At 26.7% G+C, this 22,932-nt stretch overlaps 1 protein-coding gene across 6 annotated transcripts in view; it reads left to right on the forward strand.

Moving 5' to 3' along the window:
* LOC105843157 (D(2) dopamine receptor) overlaps positions 1-22,696 on the forward strand; it is an 81,063-nt gene extending 58,367 nt beyond the window's left edge. Inside the window, exons 1-3 of one of the 6 annotated variants that reach the window (XM_065795594.1) lie at positions 286-378; positions 498-635; positions 21,390-22,696. In XM_065795594.1, the coding sequence (XP_065651666.1) occupies positions 21,403-22,506 (1,104 nt within the window). In that variant the 5' untranslated portion in view covers positions 286-378; positions 498-635; positions 21,390-21,402 and the 3' untranslated portion in view covers positions 22,507-22,696. Of the gene's footprint in view, positions 1-285; positions 379-437; positions 636-2,353; positions 2,576-13,451; positions 13,610-18,401; positions 18,611-21,389 lie in introns of those variants that run through there. The other 5 variants (XM_065795591.1, XM_065795592.1, XM_065795593.1 and 2 more) reach the window with 5 other exon arrangements.
* The last annotated feature ends 236 nt before the right edge of the window (positions 22,697-22,932 follow it).

The raw sequence follows: 22,932 nt of genomic DNA on the forward strand, positions 1-22,932 counted from the left end.
TAAATTATTTTCTTTTTAAGGGTGTCAAAAAAGTTTGCAATGAAAACAAAATTATTTCATTTAGGTTTATTTACTTAAAAAAGTAACTTGAAAAAAATTGTAGAAAACAAAAATAAAATGACGTCACAAAGATAGAAAATGACCGGAAGTATCCAAAAAGGTGCTTTCAGTCGAAATACACTTGGAGTTCAAAGCTTTTATCTTTAATTGCTTTTGAATTTATTTTTTCTAGTTTGATATGATGCACCTTAATGTATTTTTAAATTAATAATTTTAATGAATTTATAACAAGATTTATTTTTACGAAAGTTTCGTTAATCCAAAACAACAAGATTTTTTATTTTTCATACGTTGTTATATACTTTTTGAGTGTATAAGGTAATATAAATATCGAAGTTAAAATTTTGGTTATGATCAAAAATAATTTAACACAGGTCTTAATATAAAATTTGTTTACTGTTTGTGTAAAGCGTAAAAAAAAAAACGTATTTTTTAAGACGTGGGCCACCAGGGAGTAAGGTGGAGGAGCAACAATCACAAATTTGGATATGATATTTATTGTTACATTTGGTTAAAACAAAAAAGCAACAACAGCAACTCCTAAAACTAAACAATACTCAGTTCTTTCAATAAAGGTAAAAAATTTTTAACATTTTTTTTATTCGACAATGTTATAACTTCAAACTTAACATTTCAATTGAAAAAATTATAAAAATTTATTTAGAGCAACAAAGTTTATTATTTCTTATCATTTGATTTAGAATTACAATTTTTTTTAATTTGTCTTTACAAATAGTTTTGTATATTCTAATCATTTTTTACATGGATTCATTCTTTGAAACTTACCATTTACAAACCTTGAACCATTTTAAAACCGCATCACAATTCTAATTTTTAAATTTTTGGGCTACCTTTTTTAACTTACTTAACTTTCTTTTAATTCACTTAACTTGCACCAACAATGATATTATTAGCAGGTTATATATATTTTTCGATTCGTTCTTTTTTTAAATCTATTTGTTACCTCCCAACAGCAGTGAATACTAAATTAAAAATTAAAAAATTTTTCGTGTTAAAAATTAAAAATTTGTACACGTGTAAAAATTAATTTTGCTTATTTTTCCAGGATAAGACAAAATGTGAAAAGTTAATTCATGTACTACTGTAAACCATCTTTTTTTTTTGAAATAACATTTAATTTAAAAACGTTTTTGTGAATAAAATTTTGTCAACCTAAAATTTAAGTTTGAGATTTTGATTGATTAATGTTTAACATTTTTTTGCTTTTATAAACCAAAAATATATATCTTATTTTGTCAGAGCAAACATATTTGACTAGCATAACTGAGTAACTACATACTTTTGTTCCAGTTCGTGGTCGTGTAACTACATACTTATGTTTCAGTTCCCCGATCGTGAAAAATTTGTATAAAAGTAAATAAAAAATAAAAATTTTTTGCAGAGAATTAAAATTTATTATTTTGCGTTCAGCATTACGTATTTTTATAAATTTGATTGATAAATAAAAATTCAAAGCACTTTAATTGGAAGCCACAAGCTTTCTAAAAATTTTATTTTGTGATAACAGTATGCCGATTAATAAAAAAATATATTTATTTATACTGTATTTTAATAATTATTATAAATCCTCTTTCTCTATGCTATCTTTCTAACGCGATTACTTCTATCTTTCGCTCTAAGATAACTTCGTTCTTCCAAAACTCACTTTACTCTCCGCCGTAAGGCGGTTATGACGCTCCTTCTTTGGGGGCTGAATATGTCTTTGCGTGCCTTGGTATGGTGGTCTCTGTATGGCAACTAGCCGGAGGAGAATAAACCACAATACCTAATAATTATTATAAATACTTATACTATATATTAATAAAAAATATTTATATAATATAACTTTTGATTATATAATATAATTTGATCAATATAGTTAAATGATATGCTAGATTAATAAAAATGTTTATATAAATACAATCTTAGATTATTTAAAGTATTTAAATAATATAATCTTTGAATATTATAAAAATATTTATATAATACAATTTGGTTAATAAAAATATTTATATAATATAATCTTTGAATATTATAAAAATATTTACATAATGTAGTCTTTGATTATTACAAAAATAAAAAGAATGGTGTGTATCAAGATCTGAAATAAAGAAATGAATGAAATCAATGAAGTAAATAATTAATTAAAACGTATAAAAAATTGAATAATTGTAATTAAAACTGTGTTTAAACCTCAAAAAAATTACCCACGGCAACTAAAAAAGCGTAGCTAGCACTTGACAATTTTTAAATTAACTTACTGTAATAATAACGATTTTAAGGTTAACACAGTGTGAGTGTTAGCGTCACTTGGAACTAGTTTTTTTTTTTTTTCAAATTAAAAATTAGTTTTTCAAATTAGAATCAGTTTCGTAATTAGAAATCAGTTGTAGTTAAATTGAAATCAGTAAATGCATGTTTTTGCATTTTATATAGCGTGCAAAGCTAAACGGATGATTTCCAAATATAGTCCACTTAAAATGACAGCGTGTCCTGTCAGCTTCTGAATGGACAGGTATAACTTTGTGATTTTTTTTTGTTAAAAAAATAAAAAGCATTTTGGAAATGACCTTATTTTGATTCCTCACTTTTCGTTACTTGGTAAGGGGAAATAAACAACTAATATTTTAAACAAATAAAAATTGAAATAAAAACATTGAAACAAAAAGTTTTTAACATGCAAAAAATTTTTAAATAAAAAAAACAAAGCGTTTTAAATAACTTTAGAGAAGCAAAAGTTTAAAATAATATTTATGATTATTATTGGTTTATATTTATTATTAATTATTATAATTACAGTCTTAGTTAAACTTTTTAATCAAGATTAAATTTATTGTCTAGCTTGTAACATTAAAACTTTGTGACTTTTTCTGCATCTCAGTTATTGCTTAATAAATTTTAATAAGTAATGACCTGCGTTGTTACAGTTTTTACGTATATTATTAAAGTTTTAAGGCTAAATTATAAAGACTTTTTTTACATGAGTAACAACGAACAAATTTATCAATTATAGTATTGCTTACATTATTATAGGTTACTACTATCTTTAAAACAATTAGAGATTTCTACTATTCCTGTGCCAAAAAATATCATATGCCTAAATGAGAAAAATTAAATAGAGAACATGATAAGCACAGAACGAGACTATAATGAAACAGTTATAGCAACTACCTATGGGTTTCACATCTGCGTTTTCAGGTTCTGAATATAAAACGATGTTGAATACTGTTCTTCCAGTAACTTTAGAAGAAACTGGTAAGTCTAGATACTCAAACAAAGTCTTTTTTTTTTCAATTTTATGCTCATTTTATATATAATCTGTCCCTTGGTAATCTGTTCCTTGGAAACAATGTGAGTCATTTTACTATTTATAGTAATTTTAATAACACTTAAAATTTAACAATTATTTTTTCCGCACCTGGCCTAGTATTTGCTGGTCTCCTGATCACCAGCTTTTGATCAGTCTAAAACGTTAGAATGATTCCATGAACAGATTTCTAATTTGTTTTTCTCCTGCTGTTTCATGTTTACATGAAGGAGACAATTAACTGGTGCTTGATTAATGAAAAAGAACGAATTTGGACCGTGGAGAAAACTTTACTTTTAAACAGTTTTTTTTTTCCCCGCTCTTTACATCATTTTTATATCACGCTTTATATCATTGTGATATCACACTAAAAAGTTTTTATTAACAACCCATTTGGCTGAAATTTATCTAGATTTATTGCAGTGTTAATTTTAAGTTATTACACCATGAATATATTGTTAATATTATTATTTCATGGATTTATTATTATTGCAGTATTCTAGAGTATTGAAAATATTACAAAAAATGTTCTGAAAGAACATTTTTTGTAATTCTCCTAATCACTATAGATAAATACAGCAAGGTTCATTGCATTATCACCAAACGTTTTTTAATACAGGTATTGACCAAGATCCCACACTAAACACGATTAGTTTTTTTTAACAATCCTTATAAAAAAGCTTGTGGCATACTAAGACTACTTAAAAAAGTTAGATATTTGTTAACACCTCTTGCAGCAGAACACATTTTCCAGTTGACTATTATACCTGTTTTAACAAACTGTGGAAATCTTTGCCTCAACCGACAAAATCAAAAACAGATAAGCTAGACTCTTTGTATACACGTGCATCTCATATAATAAATGCAAACTGCAAGCATGAAGTGAGCACGAAATCACCATTTTTGCAAATTCTTGTTGCATCCTGTCTATTAGCAAAGCAATGCGTTCTTTGTTTATCATGCTCAATCTTTACTAACTATTTTGAAGTTGTCAACCATTCAAAACCAACAAGAAACAGCAATCTAATTAGAATTCCGAAAATCTAACTTGAATTTGATAAAAATTCTTTCTGTTACTCAGGTGCAAGAGTCTATAATGATCTAGCATTAGAACTTAGGAAATTCAACTTGTTGGCTGAATTCAGTTCTGAATTGTTTAACTTATTGTTAAAAATTTATTTTAAATGATGTTTTTTATAACATTTTTAATAACTTAATTACTTCAATTGATTAATTTTTATTGAATTTATTGAATAATTTTATAACAGAACTTATATTGATCACAAAATTGCAATAATTCCGAAGTAATTTATCCTGTATAAACATTCGTCAAATAAAAACAAAAACTACCTGTTTTTTAACAGGTATTTTTTGGCTGGAAAATGTATAATCAGCCTTGATTATACATTTTCCAACATTTACACACTTTTTAAATATGCGTTAATGGTCTTTTTTGCTTTAAACCTTGTTTATTGCTATGGTAATATCGCACCAGTTTAAAGTATATTTATTTTTGTTGTCCTCTTCTTATGTGATACTTAAAGATGATAAAATCAGACTTGATGCAATTGTACTTATCATACTTGGTAATTAAATGCTATTTTCCTTACAATATTTTGGATTAATAACTATAAACTTGCTAACTAAAGTTAATATTTATTGTTACCTTAGTAACATTAATTTTATTGATGCGTATTGACTTTTAATCATATAGATATAAAAACATTTTAAGTTAGACCAGTAAATAGCTTTTAAATTAATAAGTTGCTAAAATAATGATCCATAAGTTGTTATAAATGGTGTTTTTTTATAGAGAGTGTTTTTTTTTTGCAACGAAAAACAAATCAGAAAATTTTAAATTTATAATTTATAAAAGTTGTAAATTTCTTGAGTTTTGATAAAATATTTTTTTATTTTTTAAATTTTAGTTTTAAATTTAACTTTTTAATCAAAACATAAGAGTGTTTCAAAATTGTCCACGGTTTAATACAAGTTAAATGGTTTAATTTCTAAGTATGTCAAAAACAATAATAAAACCTGAAGAATTATTGGAACAATTTGCATACAGAAGTAATCTCATTCGATTCAAATCAGAAATTAATTAAAGAATGTTGTCTCCAAAGAGAAAATTTTATTCTAAATATTCGTTTTTTCCTTTATCTATCGTGCTATCTACATTAGTAAAAGTATTCAAAAAACGATCAGACAAATATATAAAAGCAAACATAAAGTTACCGGCTGATATAGAGTGTACTTATTACACTCTCGTTAAACATTATAAACATTAAAATTTTAATTGTTATTTTGTCAAACTTTAGCAATAAATAGTTATTATTATCATAAAATAAAATAACACAAGCAGAAAATTTTTTTTCGGTATTACCAAAAATGCTAAATCTTCTATAATTCCTTAAGTATTATCAAAAACCTGGTTATTATTTGAAAAAAAAACAAATTTAATATTGTGTTATAAATTTCTCATTGAAAAATTATTTTGATTATATATTATATATGTTGTAAGGTCATGTACTAATATATTGTTGTTATATATTTCACGAAAGGAGGTGGTTTTCAAGTTATAGTCAGTTTTTTAGTTGCCCTTCTTATCAAAAGTATCTTGACATTTAAATTTGCATGATATATAATTAATGACTAAAGACACCTTTGCCGGTTTTATTTCGATTTTTGATAGGTAAAAGCTTAATAGGTAAAAGCTTCAAATATATTTTTCCTCTAATTTTCTTGGCCGAGTTTAATAATTAGCTTTTACTAAGCAAGATTACTTTTTCTTGATATTGATTATGTCTTCTTAATTCTTCTGAACATAATTATTACTAAAAAATTTTTTTGTCACTTAACATTTAGGTAACGGATAATTTTGAGAAATATTACTACATAAAAGATACTTTTGAGGTAATAATAGTTAAAATTTTTTGACGTGGATATTGCGCTCGGATTCAATGGCAAAAAAAGGCCAAATCTATGAGGCTTTCTTGACACATCTTTGAGCAAGTAACACCTCTACTAAACAAGCTTTCGTTAAGGTTGCTGGAACTGTGCAAAATATTGTTAACGCAGTACAGGTTGTTAGAAAATAGATTTAAAATCAAAAGAGTGTTCAATTAAGAAGTTTTAACGAAAGAATAAGGTAATTCCTGAGGTTCGCAACATGAATTATCTATATATTTTTTATCTCGTTTATATTTTTTATCTTGTTTATAATTTTTAACTCGCAAATATTTTTTACCTCGTTTCGGAATACTTTACTGAAATCAACTCAGTTCTCCTTTAAAAATATTTCAGCTTGTGTTGATAACTTTGTTAATGGATTGATTTCCTGAACTTTGATTGCACAAACTGAGATGGGTTGATTTTGTTACTCTACTGTTAGATGGTAATCTTGAACTTCCGATTCTTGTACTTCTTAAAGTAATCTTTAAGAATTGAACCGTAATGATTTAACAGTTCAAGCAAGTCTAAAAAATTGTCATTATCTGAATTTCTTATTTCGTTGGATAATCCTTTGTAAGAAAGTTTTTTTTTCAACTAGAACAACATTTTGTGACTATATTGCCAAAAAACTATTGTTTTTCCCCAAAATAGTTTATGGCAATATACAACCAAAGTTAAATAGTTACTGCTTGGTTACTAAAAAAAATATCCTCATATTTATTAAAGAGCCCTCTAAAATTTGAAAAAGGTCCCTAAAATTTTGCTTTCTTCCCCTCCTACCTTACTGGATTAAGGGAGCCGTGAGGGTTCTAGTAATGGCTCTGCTAGGGTCTAGTAATGGCTCTGATTTTAAGAAGTTTTTTTAACTAAGACATTCCAACGTCTTAAGGTAACTATTTTTATAAATAATATAGGCTTAATAACGTCTTCAGGTAATTATTTTTAAATGCGTCACTTATTTTTCCCACTGTTAGAACCCATATCAGTTAGCAACATTTAACATTAGCTTCCAAAATCGACTAAAAATAAAAAATAAATACTACAAAAAATAAATAGCTATTCTACGAATAAATTACACATGGGCGACGGGGGGCCATTGTGGCTCAAAAAAGTGGGGAGCATAGGAATTTTTTTGCGGGCCCTACCTTGGCTGAAAATACACACCATGTAATGCCAAATTGGCTCAATTTTTTTCTCCCTCTCTTTTTTCTTATAGGCCTTTAAACATAGCCGGGTCCCGGGATAATAAATTCTAACCCCCCTCTCTACGGCCATGGGCATGGGGGCCATGTTGTATGCTTACACCAGTAAGTATAATATAATTAAAAACATTAGTAAAAATAATTAAAAATATAGATATAATAAAATAATAATTGGGATGAAAAAATCGATACTAAAAACAAGATATATTTAAAAAAACAAAATATAATATTGTTTATAACGCTTATAATACATAACACTGCCAGAATATTCCAGCGTGGTATTATTTGTTATTGTCAGTGACGGTTAGTTATTATAAGTATGCAAAAATTTTATGATGGTAGTAAATATATAAATAATTGATAAATAAAAGAACCTATTTCATAACTATGAGACTTTAATGGTTTTAATTTGCAATTGGCTTTAAGACTTCAATGGCTTTAATTTGCGAAATAACGTTCCAATTTACAATTATTTTAAGCAAATTGAAAAGGTTTAAAAACTTCTAAAATTAAAAGTTTAAAATATATTAAATTGAAATCGTTGTATATCAAGTGAACTAAATGTTTGAAAACGTGGCACCATTTTCTTACCAAAAACTAAAGTTAAACATTGTAAATTAGATACTGTTTTGAAATGGGAAAAAGAATTTCATTTAAAGTCTGAGTATGATTTCGAGGAAAATGATGTTGTAAGATTACGCTGCTTGATTTGCAAGCAATATGAAGCTCGTAATAAAAACATTAAAAAATTTTCTGTTTCCTGGATTTTCTGCCCTGGAACTCCGTCAATTAAAAAAGACAGCGTAATATGTCATTGCAATAGTAAACAACATAAGAAACCACATCTCATCGAGTATCAGAGTAAAACAGGTGCGGAAGGTTTTAAAGAATATATGAATAAAAATACTGATATTAAAAAAGGGCTGCAAGATATGGGTGAAAAAGATCGTGACTCTTTTAAGAAGAAATTCAATCCAGTTAACTACTTGGCAAAAAAAGAACATTCATTTTCTGATTTCCCTGATTTGCTAGAGCTAATCAAAAAAAAGGTGTTGATCTTGGTTATACTTACTCAACTAATCAAGCTGCTGGTATTTTTACAGATTGCATCGGTAAAATTGCTAAAGATTCTTTCAGAGATGATTTTATAAAGTCGAGATGTTATTCAATTTTAAGTTTGATAGTGATAACTCCCATGTATAATCTTATTTTGGTATATTTTTAAAAATAAATTTATGTTTTATATTTAAAACTGTCATCGAAATGCACTTTAAAGTCGTAAAAACATAAGTCATCAAAAATAAAATATATGCGTATATGGCTTGGCAAAGTAGTAATTGTTTGTTTTTTATATTTTGAAAATTTTAAACCACAACTTTTTTTTTAATCTCATATCCTTTAAGTTCATAATAAATTACATAAATAAATAATAATATGAATAATTGTTAAATAATCTATAATAAATAAGACAAGAAAAACGTTGTTACTTAAAATTACAAACTGTTTTATAATATGTATATATATATATATATATATATATATATATATATATATATATATATATATATATATATATATATATATATATATATATATATATATATATATATATATTTATCTTAAAACAATATTTTTATAATTTACATATTTTAGTTTATAAACATATTTATAAACATAAATAAAAAATAATCAAAATAAATCCCAAAATTTAATTGAATCTAGAAAAATTACAAAACTTCAGAAACGTTTACAAGCATGAACTTCTAGAATTTAGATTTTAGATTAGATCTAGATTTTAGAAAATCAACAATTTGTAAAACTGTTATGTAGGGGAGAGTGGGGTAATGGCGAACGCGGGGTAACTCCGAACATGGTCAAAACAGCATTGTAAAAAAATAAATTCGACAATTTTTTTTTACCTGCTGAGAAGGGATCCTATGCTCAGTTCCAGACGTGCAGTAGTGTAATGAAGCTGCGGATGTTGTTCACTATAATTTGATTTTAAATTTTTCTGATAATTTTATGCAACTTTTTTCTTGAGTAACACTCTGTTGTAGCTTCTATGGAAATAAAGTCACTCCTTTTTTTTGTTTTTGTTGCATAATATAGTTTTTAGACTTAGTTATTACAATTAGCTTTTTATTCGCTATTACACAACAGTGCTTGTGATTGCCCCCCAATGTGTTCGGAATTACCCCACGTAGGCAGGGTAATTCCGAACACCAATGGTTTTATTTCTGGCATAAATTTTTATTTTATAATAAGATTTTTAAAAATTCCTTTTGAGGGTTTGTGACTGAGTAGTTAAACTAATTGATAAGCAATAAATATGATCAATTTTGTATAACTGGTGTCTTTAATTCGCATTCCCGCTTAGGTGTTCGCCAATACCCCACTCTTCCCTATGGTTCGAAAAAAACGCGCAAATTTGCTTTTCAAAAAAAACAAAATTTGAAGACCAGAAACTATTACGGAATTTTCAATTCGCGATCACTTAATTCGCCTCTTGCACAGTTTTTTTACTTTTGTGCCGACTAAATATCCCAAAATTGTCATTTTGATGGTTGATTCTACAAAAGTTGGGGACACCAAAACAATAAATTTTGAAATCCTGGGTTAACATCTAAGGGAGATAATTAGTTTGGTACTTTTCTTTTTTTTTCAATAACTTACAAAAGTTTGTAGCAAAAATAAAATGTTTTTAAACCATAATGTATCAATTGCTACACAACCAATTCCCTTGACAGTCATTTGGAATATTTTCTTTAAACGATCATTAATGATTGCTACAAAAGCTTCGGACAAATATCTGTAATATTCTCTTTAGATAATTATTAATGATTGTAAAACCATATCCTTGGAGACAATTTTAGCTCGAAGAATTCCCACAAAATAAAAAGCTGTAGCGCTAAACTAATTGTCGTCGAGATACGAAAAACTATGAACAGTTTAACAGTATATAATTAATTGCAATATATTTAATATATTATAATATATTTAATATTTATAATGAGTAAATAAAACTTACAAGTATTAACATGACAATCGTTTGATTTCATCAAATGTGAATTTTCAGGAATAATGAGTACCACTTGGAATTTGTGTTAGATGTCGTTGCAACCTGAAAAAACCTTTTACTTTTGCTATTTGATAAATTATGCAATCACAACATATTTTTTAAGTTTTTTTTTTTTTTTTGTCAAAGATAACTTTGCAATTTTGATTCAATGTTGTGAAGCCATTGAAAAAAATTACAATATGTTGTAATTGCATAATTTGTCAAATAGCTAAAGTTTAAAGGCAAAAAAAAGCATCTTAATAGGCTCTTGCATCAAAATCCTTGCAAGAAGAAGAAAAGTTAGTTGATAAGCAATACAAAAATGCTTGTTTGTCATTGCTCGTAGAACTTTTCACAATTGTAGTAATACAAGTCGCCTTGTAAACTTAAAACAGTTTGCGTTGGAAGATCCTGTTTGGGCAGAACAAGTTACTTTATCTGTCATTGCATCAAAAGAAGTATCTCCTAGCGGAACATTTTGTCTAGGTCAAGCTCATGGTAAACCACTTACGATAAGGTTAGTTATTTTATTAAATAATGCGATTGATATGTGGTTAATACAATATCTGATTAATACAATTGATATGTGAACTGACTTAATTTTCTTTCTTAAGGAAAGTCTGCAGCTCAGACACTTTTTCAAGAACCTTTGACAACAAAAAATATGGTTTATATTCAGCAGAGTATTTGGCTTTCAAACAGTAGAATGAGAAAACATAGATCAGTTCTAAACTAATTTAGTCCAGTTCGCCTTCTTGAGCCCAATTTTCAGCAGAAATTTGCATCAACAGGATCTATTCTGAAGGATTTTCCATTGCCACCGATGTAACTTTGCCAGATTCTAATGGGGTTTATGACATTGTTCATTGTATCAACTTAAAAACCCTGAAGGTAAGTATCACACTTTCAAAAGATATCGTGAACTCTAACATTGTGAAACTGGGAATTAATGATGGAGGATCCGATTTCAAAGCTAACTCGAGTCTAATTTATGAGTAACAAACAGAACTGAAAAGTTCAGTAAAAATGTCGATTAAGTTAGTGTCAAGTGAAAATTTTAAAAGTACAGATGTTAAAAAGCAACTAGTTGTAGCAATCTCTCAAACACCCCTGAAACATATGGCAATATCAAACTGATTTTAGACCTAATGCAAGTTAATGACATTAATTTAATTGACAAATTTATTTTATCATGTGATATGAAGCTTGCAAATATTGTCTGTGGAATTCAGTCTTACAGTAGCAAGCATCTTGCTACTGGTGTAACATAGAGTCAACAAATTTGACTAATGTAACTAAATTGTGACAAATTTGACTAAACTGTGGCCAACTCAGAACATTTGGAACAATTAGAGAGCAACATCAAAAATTTCTTTCACCTGGTGCTGACCTAAATAAATCAAAAGAATTTGAGAATGCTGTTCAACCACCAATACTTCGACTCCCAGTTGTAAAGCTAATCTTGAAAGCTATTCCTCGAATGGAACTTCATTTGTTTCGTGGCGTTGTTAGCCATCTTTTTAACCACTTGGTTTAAGTTTAGCCAAAAACCGAATAATGGTTGACTATAATACATATACCATTAAAGCCATACCATGGTGGTCACACTTTAATGGCAAAGTTGCATGAAGTTGATGAAAAAAACTGATACCCTAAAATAAATTACCGTGGCTAATAATACATCTGAAGCATCACCCATTTGCAAAATTCTACATTTGTTTCTCCAAGTTGTTAATTTTTGTTTTGGATACTCACTCCCTTCAAACTTTGAGAAAAAGATTGAAGAGTTTAGGACCAATTATCTAAAAATGGTCTTGAAATTTACAGTGAGCAAGTAACAAAGGTACTACATTCAAACTTCAAGCCTCCATTCAAACTTTAACAATCATTGGCAAAGATTCAAAAGTGTTATTTCACATTCAGATTATTCTTAACAGCTGTTTAAATGTGTTATTGATTACAATTGCAAAAAATTACAATTAAAAAAATTGCAAAAAATCTAAATGGCTCAAAAGGGTATAACGAAGACATTTCGTTATACCCTTTTGAGAAAGGGTATAACGAAATGCAAGAAAATTTGGTAATTTGCGAAAAACAAGAAAATTTGGTAATTTCGAAGCTTAATATCTCTCTTGGATTTTAATTCAGTATTTCAAAATTTATTGTTTTTGTCCCTAATGTATATTAAATCAGCCCTCAAAAGTCCAATTTTTGGCTTGCCAATTTTGTGTTGCCAATTTAATCGGCAAAAAAATCAAAATTTTTAAACTGTGATTAGGTCATTAAATATGCATTTTTTTACAACACTTGGCTTAGATGGAAACAATAAGAAAGAAAAAGAAAGCTCAAAAAAATTAAAAAAATCGAAATGCAGAATTAAATACGAGACAACATTCGAAAAGTTTTTTATAAATTATATATTATGATAACTTAAATATAATATTCAAATTCATACAGTTAAGCAATATTTCAAGCATTTTGAATGCTTCCGAGTAATATAATCATTAGAAAAAAAAACGCAATTTTGTCCTTAAAAAAAAATATTACCAATATATGTCTATGGTCCCGTTCTTATTCTAAAAAACAAATAACTAAACTGTAATTTATTCTGTTTTTTTACTTCATTCATTGATTTACTTAAATTGATTGACGGCCATGATTTCTTGCACAATTTTTTTAAGGAAAACAGATACTTCCCTTTTAGACAAAACAAAATTTATGCGTTATAAAAAAACAGTTTATTATTTCATAAATAGTTTTTAGCAATTATCTAGCAATTAAACAGATAGGAAACTATTGGCAGTAAAAAGCAACGTTTGGGAGCAACACAGGATTTCCAGTGTGCAAGTATGTAAGAAAAAAAGTAATTACAACTGTTTTAAACATTGCAAAAAGTACCAAATCCAATTCAGAACTTTAATTATTGCAATAGGTTGTAAGATGTTTGTAATTCGTTTGCGATAGGCTGTTTGAAATTTGTAGGCTTTTTACAAAAGAGTGTAAAATATTTGCAAACTGTTCCAACAGGGTGTAAGTTATTTAAATTTATTTTATTTTTGTTGACTTTTGTTTCATTCTTATTTTGTAAACATTTCATTCTTATTTTGTATTAAGTATAAAATTATATATGAAATAACAATTATAATTATATAATATTAATAATAATAGCAGTGGTAATAACAACAACAATAAGAAGAAGAAGAATAACAATATTCATTATTATCATAAATATATTTTTATAAATTAGCAATTATGAACAAGTATTTTTTTTTTTTTTTACAATGCGCTTTTGAACTTTGTCAAGAAGAGAAGGAGTATCATTAGATGAACCAGATTTGACAATATTATTCCATACAGGGGCGATTTAAAAGATTTTCAGAGGTAGAGAATGGAATCAGAAGTAACGTAGTAGCAAGCATGATAAAGAGAGAAGCAATTTTAGCATATGCTAGCTTTGCAATGGATTGTATATATAGTTTCCATGAGAGGTCAGTAGTGAACGATGATATAGAGAAGAGGATTAAGTGAGAGGATTGTCATTCATTAATAAAGAAATATCGACAGTAAATAACTGAGTTTTGTTGGAGTTAGAATTCACAAGCCACTGCAAGCCCCAAGTTGTTACATAAAAAAGATCATATTCAAGATAGAATAGTTGTTCTAAGCGCCCGAAAAGACAACACTTTTAGTCAAGATGAATGTAAATTTGAGTCGTCAGCAAATAGAGCCACTTTAGATGTAAGATTGTAAAGAAATCATTAATATAAATAAGAACTTTTTCTTTTTTATTTATTATTTATTTTTTATTTATTAAAAATTAGAACCAAGGATAGAATCTTGAGGTACTCCAGAAATATCTGGAGATAAAGAAGAGTCTTAGTCTTCAAGGATGGCTTGAATACTGAGGTTAGAAAGAAATTATTTAATAATCCCAAAAATTTTCACAGAAACGCCATATGAAGCAAGTTTATGAAGAAAAACATTTTTAAGATTGCTAATAAACTTAAGACTTTTAATGAATTTAAATAATTATGAGTATAAAGATTTTTCTCCATTGTTATTGAATCCAACGCATGTTTCATTATGTCATTATGAATTAAGATCTATAAATGTTTAAAATTATAAATCAAAAATAAAAGACAATTAATAATTAAAGGTTTGTATAGTAATTTCTATCAACAAATACAGGAACATTTGTAGATGCTATTTTACTGTATTTATAGATATTTATAAACTGTATTAGTAATAAATATTTCAATAGTTAAAAGTTATAAAATTCGTCATGGCAAGCCAAGATCACTAAGTTGTTACTTAAAAAAGCACATGTAACCATCAAATTCAAGTTGTCTTCTAATAAAAATCTGCTTCATTGTAAACGAAAGATCCTATAATAATTTAAGAATCAGTTGTAAGCAATTAATTTTATTGAGACCGGAATATATTGTATTACTCTTAGCAATTCTCGATGTCTGTGATGTTCTTATCTCTTCTCAAAAAAATGTTTATTACCTTAGGGTTAAAATATTCATTATATTGCAAAATTTACAATAGTTTTCAATCTGCAAATTTGACAAAACCATATTGTTAAGATTATAAACTCTATAAAGACATAATAAAATCTAATTGCAGGCTTTTTTTTTTTAATAGCGGAGAAAATATTTAAGCAGAGTTTATTTGATAGTTGTTATGACAACTTTACCGATGAAAAATTTTTTGTAAATATTTCTAATTTTTTTCCTCTTTAATCTTGATATTCTAAAATCTAACCTAATATTGAAAAAAAAACGCTTTTTTCTAAATATAATCTGTATGTTTTAAAACTGTGATATGAGACCTCTCACACCTATTCCTTGATATAAAAATATATAGATACTTATGTATATATTTATTATTTAGTTATTAAACTAATGGACAATAAAAACTAAAGAAAAATTTATTTTTTATACTTTTTGTCCGTTTAACAATTTTTCGGTAAATCTAAACATACTCAGTTGTTGTCATTTTTTTAGTTCACTTGATAGTTCTAGTTCACCGGATAGAGTTAAATGCCCTTTATAATAGCATCAGGCTGTTCTGTAACAATTCAATCTGATTTTCTTATAATGACCTCGCAGCCAAAAGATTCATTTGAAGTTTTTATAAAACCTGTTTCAGTAATGAATTTTTTTTATAAAATCTGTTTTAGGAATGATTTAAAGCTAAACTTCTTTAAAAAGAATTTCAACCTGAGATAAAAAATAACAAGTAAAAAATTTACACAGAGGCGATTCTAGTAATAAAATGAAGGTAAAGGGGCAAATCCTTTAAAAAATGATTTTATAGTGCAGAAAAAAGCCAAACTTAATTTCTTTAAAGGCTTTCCCATTTTTGTAACTTTTCTAATTTATTTTTGCAGAACTTTTTAAATTTACTTTTGTAAAACTTTTTAAATTTATTTTTAATATTCTTTTTACCCTTTTTATTTTTAACTTTTCATCAAGTTGTTTTTTCAAAAACTTACCAAGTACCAGATTTTTACCAGATTTCTTGATAAGGCATTCAAGTTTTGCACCAGGAAGTTGACATTCAAGCATATATCTTCTTTTATGCATAGATCATTTCGGATTTTTTCTATTTATGTTTTTGACTGTTTGGAAAATATAACAGTACTTTCTTAGTATATTACTGTTTGTTAGCAACTTGTTCTTATTATTTTACTACGCACAAGACAAACTTAATATTCTTTAATATATTGTTAAACCTTACTTAGTTTGATGAACATTTGAAGCGCAACTCTTTTATTTAACTTGGAGTTTTGTTCTTTTGTTTGATACAATTTTATTACGACATCGTCTCGGATACTTAAAAGATAAAACAAATTCACTGCACCGACATTGCTTGGATATCATATCTTTTCACCTTGATGACTGCAAACGTTTTCAAAAAAGATTGAAATTAACATATCATAAGCATATTAGGGATCCTCTTAACACATTCTGAATACAAATACTAATCCTACCACTAAAATATTAAATTAAAAAACGTGTAAGTTAAAAAGAAGCTTTGGTGCAGTAGTTAGAGTTCTGACTCAGAAGGATGAGGATCAAAGTTCGATGCCGGCTTCAGCTCAATAAACGACATTGGTAAAGAAGGAGGCGTAAAATTCCTAGTTAAGTGCAACTTCGCGGTGCTCTGTCATAAGACCTTTAGGTTTTCTTTGTATTGGTATGGGGGGCGTAGACGTTAATTCGTCTGAATTTTTTTTCTCGAGAACGTTGGGAAATCACTTTCCAAATTTCTCGCATTAAGTGAGATAAAATATCGTCTAGTATGCTCGATGGTATTTGTATATAAATAAAAAAATTATTAATCAAATTAAAAAAACAGTGTTAGAAGAAAATTTTAATGATTGCATTTTAGAAGTAATCATTTGCTAAAATTATGTTAATTGCCAATAAATAGAAAATAAAATAATTCCTTATTGCTAATAACTTTTTAAGAGAATTTTTTTTTCTTTTTTTTTTTTTGTGCAAATTCCTCTGAGTAATAATTTCTACAACAAACACATTTACATGATTAAGAATAATTTAATTTATTTTTTATCGGATTTATTCTAAATCCGATTAAAAACTTCCTGATTTAATTCTAAACGACTTTTACGTTATTTTTCAATGAAAATACGAGGAATAATTTTGAAATTTGAAAACTCATATTAGAATAAAAAAGTTTTCAAAAACTCTGGAAATTATGTTAACAATTCTCATTTGAACAAATCACACTTCTTAAATTAAACGTGTTTAAAATTTTTTAAATATTTTCGTTTTTATCGTAGTCAAATACAAAAAAATTTATTAGCCGTTGCAATAGTGCGAGAGCAAGTTATCCTTTTTCTAGTGAAAAAAAACAACAACAAAAAAGATAACAAACAAGGAAGTGCATTAGATTTGTGTGCCGAAAGATGAACTTTAAAATGGAATTCTTCCAAAATACTTTTATCAATATTTCTTTTTAAAAACAAAATAAAACGAACAAGAAATTTTCAATTTTCTCATTTGAAGAACAGTTAAAAAATTCCGATTTTTTAACAAAGTTAAATGTTTTTAATATCGTCAAAATTTGCTGAGGTTAACGCAAGGAAAAACAAGCAAATACATTTTAAATATAATTACAAAATTTACAAGTTGCTTTGATGACAACCTGAAGTTTGAATAGAATGGTACGGCATAAAACCAATGAAATATCTAAATTTTTTTTCAAAACTTATGCCCCACTATCAAACAAATTTTTACTCGTCTTTATTATATCTCTAAATAGCATAAAGGTAACAAATATATATCCACTTTCTCCCTCGTTATTATAAGAAAAAGTTATATTTAAAATTATTTTGTTATAACGCGATAAGTCAATTACATTTCCATCGACGGCAAATTAATATCACGCACATATCCTTAACATTTCTAATTAAATTTTTCTTGGGATTTACAAGTATATAAATACGGCATGTAATAAATACATTGTTTCATTAACACTTAAATAGTCTATGTCGTCTGAGTAACAAAGAAATAATCTTTATCGATTCATTAACATAATCAAAATCGTCGTCGTTTCAATAACATAAAAATTATCTACAATAGAATTATACTTTTTTAGTTTATGTTGCAAACTGCTGTACTCAATAGTTCATAAGTTTTTAAAATAGCTATTTTGAAAATAACTTACAATTTTTACAAATCTGCTCTGAACAATAAATGTCATTTGTTAACTTATAAAACAATTTTTCTAAGTAAGCCAATAATTTAATTAGCCATTATGTGGGTTTATTATGACAAGCTGAAATAAGTTATATTATAAAAATGCAATTAAATCTATACTCTAACTGTAGCATATTTTTATTAAATATTATGTTAGCAATTTATGAAGCTATTCATACAGTTCTTAAAAAATCTCAAAAGCACTCGTCGCAAAAATGTTAAACGTGTGAACCATTGGCCATATTTTGGAAAACTATCGTGTTTTAAAGATTGCTAATCTGATGCAGAAAGTCAGTAGAAGGTTGTTTTTCGTTTCAGTATATTGACAACAAATATCATATTATCTAAATACACTGCGTTGCGTGAAACTTGTTAATTACATTTTTTTGTTCTATGTTTTTATTTGCGATATCTTCATAAATTTTTGAAAAGTTAAAAAAATTTTTGCAGCCGAATAAATTAATAACGAATTAAGAAAATTTTTATTATTTTTCACTATTTAAATAGTTTACAAACATTTAGTTTTAAGTAAAATTTCTACTAAAGTTTATTAATTCTTATAAATTTTATCAATACATAACAACGATCTGAGTTAAATGAACATATAAATTTAAAACAAACATATAAATGTAAAAATTATAATTTTTTTTTTATTAAATAAGATTACTTTATTTTATGGTTAAAATTAAACGTTTGTTTAAATTTAATCTAAAACATTTTTATAGAACAAATATAATACATATTTATATATATAACCAGGGGCGGATGCAGGATTTTTTGATGTTTTAGACTTGACATTTTCAGGCATCGTGAAAACTCCAAATTTGATATGTTCATGCCGATATCAAATTGGAGTTAATTTGTAAAAAATTATTGTGATTGGAACCTGGGAATAAATATACCCCAAACAGTTTGCAGCCCTGACCCCTATAAAATGTTTAAGTTAAATTAAATATTTTTATCTTATAATAAATTTAAATTTTTTGATTGGTTTTAAACTACACCTAAACGTCTTTAAGTTTTTGAAAGTTGAGGCTATGTTAATTTTCTATCCTCTCTGAAATAATCAGGGGGTCGTAAATTTTATAACGTCACAACAACTTTTAAACACAAACATTATTCAAAAGATGAAACTTAAAATCTATAGAGAAATTTGATATTAGTGTAAGATCTTAAGTTAAAATATTTTATTAACTCAACACCCTTAAATTAAGGGGCAGAAAACGTTTTGGGGTATTTTTATGATCAAGCTCCGTCATATAAAGTTTCTCATTTTTCATTTGATAAACATAAACCTACATATATATATATATATATATATATATATATATATATATATATATATATATATATATATATATATATATATATATAAATAAATAAATTTGGATTAAACCTACATAATTTTACATAAATTTGGAGTTTACAATGCCTGAAGGTGTCATATATAAAGCAAAAAAACCTGCGTCTACCACTGATATAAGGCCGGGTGAATAAAAATGAGCAATTGCTTTTATTTAGTAATTGTTCAGTTTTACATGAATAAAAACTTTAGAAATTTTCCTCAAATTTTTATTCATTTAAAGTTAAGCAATTTACTCAGTAATTGTTCAGCTTTACGTGAATAAGAACTTAAGGAAAATTGCTAAAGTTGTTATTTACGTAAGACTGACCAATTACTGAGTAAAAGCAATTGCTAATTTTTATTCACCCGGCCTAATATGAAATAAATATAATAACTTGAAATTTTTTCTTTTTAAAAAACAAATATTAATATACCTATATTTTTATTATGCGTAATTAATTATTTAATTATGCGTAGTTAATCTTAATAATATAAAATAGTAAAAAAATAGTAAAAAGTTAAAGCACTTTTACTTAACTAGAAAAAAGATGGGGAAGATTACAGGGCAAAACGATCTAGGATAAATCATGCAATTAAAATGGCCTTTTTGTTAGTTGGAGCAAAATACCATTTGTATAAATTATATAAAGATTCTATAGGTGTTTGAGTGTAAAATCATTAATCTGTTTGTTCTGAATATAAAATTAACATTAGTGAAAGCACCGGTAAACGTTTTCATTAATTTTATTTTGTTGTGCTAAAACCACTCGAAGTACCTTGAAAAAACACGAAAAGAAATTTATTTAACTACATTGAAGTAATGTCAAATATTCAATTGGAATCTCTATCAAATCTTAAATCGTTTTTTTTTTACTAGATAATAATAAAAAATTTCTTTACATAAGAATAACAACTTTTTTTGATTAAAACTTGTCAATAATTTAAGATGACTCGGATTTGTCAATAAGATGACTCGGTTTTACAATGAAATATGATTATGATTGTAGCCATTTTTAAGATATATGACATATATCATAAAAATGCCAGGAAAAACGCATAATGTACTTTAACCAGTGGTGGATCCAGGACTTTTTTTATGTTTTTACAATGACACTTTTAGGCATTATAAAAACTACAAATTTATATAATTTTATGCTCATCTTAAATGAGAATGTTTTGCGTAAAATTGTGTTGATCGTGGCCATGGAATATATATACCCCAAAAAGTTTGAGACCCCAACCTTAAATGAAAGGGTAATGAGTTTAAGAAAAACTTTTGTTTACTATCTCATGCTAAATTTAGTTTGATAGGTGGATAGATATTAAATTTCATCTTTTAACAATCTTTTAGTGTTTATTACAACCTCCTTATTTAGGGGAGGGTAGAAGTTTACAACCTCTTTACTTAAAAAATTTCACATAGTCATAAATCTTAAAAACTAAAATATTATTAAATAAAATTTAAAAATTATTAAATTAAAATATTTTATCAACTTATTACCTTATTCTTGGGGTTGGGGCTGAAAACCTTTTATGGTATTTTGTTGCCAGGCCCCAATAAATCTTATGTTTTGTAAACATTCTTAATTAACATGAACAATTTGGAGTTGTTATAATGTCTGAAAATGTTTTATTGGAAACATTAAACAATCGTGCGTTCACCCCTGATAACACTAAAAATATATGCAACTAAGATGAGATAATTAACTCAAGTATTTTTTCACGTTTATTTTAGAATTAAATAGAAGATGAATGGTTCACAGTTAAACCAAACTAATGATATTTCTATCAACTCAATAAATGTGTTTGATTTGTTTTTATTTTTAACAATATCACTTGTGGCAACTTTTGGCAACATTGTGGTTTTTATCTGCTACTACAAATTCCATTCCCTTCGCACAGTAACCAATGTTTTCATGTTATCTTTATCTGCTAGCGATCTACTTGTAGCATTATTTTCAATACCTCTGACAATTTGCGTTTTTGTGTTTAATGTATATCATAAAAATATGTACTACGTAGGAGATATGATGCCAAGTATAGTGTCAATATACTCTTTAGCTTTAGTTGCTGTAGACAGAGCTATGGTTATCACAAAACCATACTTTCACCAAGAAAAAATAACTCGAAAATCTGCTTGGGTTTCAGTTTGTATTACATGGCTATTAATGTTGAGTTACACACTTGCTGGAATGGCTTTCAATGACCCTAATGGTTATTATGCAAAAAAATTTACTATCACTGTTGTATTTGTGTCTTACGGTTTTCCTGTAGCGGTCATGATTATATCATATACAATAATGGGATTTGTTGCTAAAAAACACGCAAAGGAATTAAAAAGCCTTGACCGAACAATTGTACGATTAAGAAGTGATCGAGACGTACTTATAACAGAAGATTCACCAAGTCTTATTAAAAACAAGATCATTGATGAATTAAAAACAGAAAATAAAATCCAAGATATTAAAAATAGTACCAGTCTTCAATCATCTGGTAACGGGCATGTAATTAGTGGATTAAGTTCAACGCGTCATTTAAAAAGGGAACTAAAAGCCGCGCTGACTCTATCGATGATACTCAGTTGTTTTATAATTACTTGGACACCTTTCATGTCACTAAACATGATTCACCTTGCAAACAAAAAATTTAACCAAGTACTTGTAAAATATTTTAAAATACTTCATTACGCCAACTCTGCGTTGAACCCTATTTTATACGTTATTTTAAATCAAAGATGGCGGAAAGCATTTACAAAAATTTTATGTAACTGCAATAATCAAAATCCTTTTCGTACAAAGTCTAGTTTAAATAAATCTTCACCATCATTTTCAAAAAGAAGCAACGACTGGTGATATATGAACTATTAAAAATTATTATTTTATTATTTTAGTTAGTATTATTTGCATATAATTGAAATTAAATTTTTGTTTCAGTAAATTATTATAGCTGTAAAATACCGTAGTATTATTTAATTATTAAATTATATTTCTTTTAAGGGTTGTGCTAAAAAATTGTTTGAAAATACATATATATATATATTTTTTAATTTTTTTTAATAGAAATTGGCATTTTTAGCGAGCGATAGTTAAGGATAGCAATATACTTATATTTAAAAAATTTTCAGAACTATTATCATTAGTTGTTGTTTATCATTTTGTTAAATAATTTATTCTGTATATTATTACTTACTGATGTCAAGTAATAATTAACAAGCAAAAAACGTTCTTTGTTGAAAATTAGCAGAAATGATGAAACTGAGAAATAAACTCTACTGGTAA

Source organism: Hydra vulgaris, chromosome 04 (genome assembly GCF_038396675.1).
Source record: "Hydra vulgaris chromosome 04, alternate assembly HydraT2T_AEP".
Lineage (NCBI taxonomy): Eukaryota > Metazoa > Cnidaria > Hydrozoa > Anthoathecata > Hydridae > Hydra > Hydra vulgaris.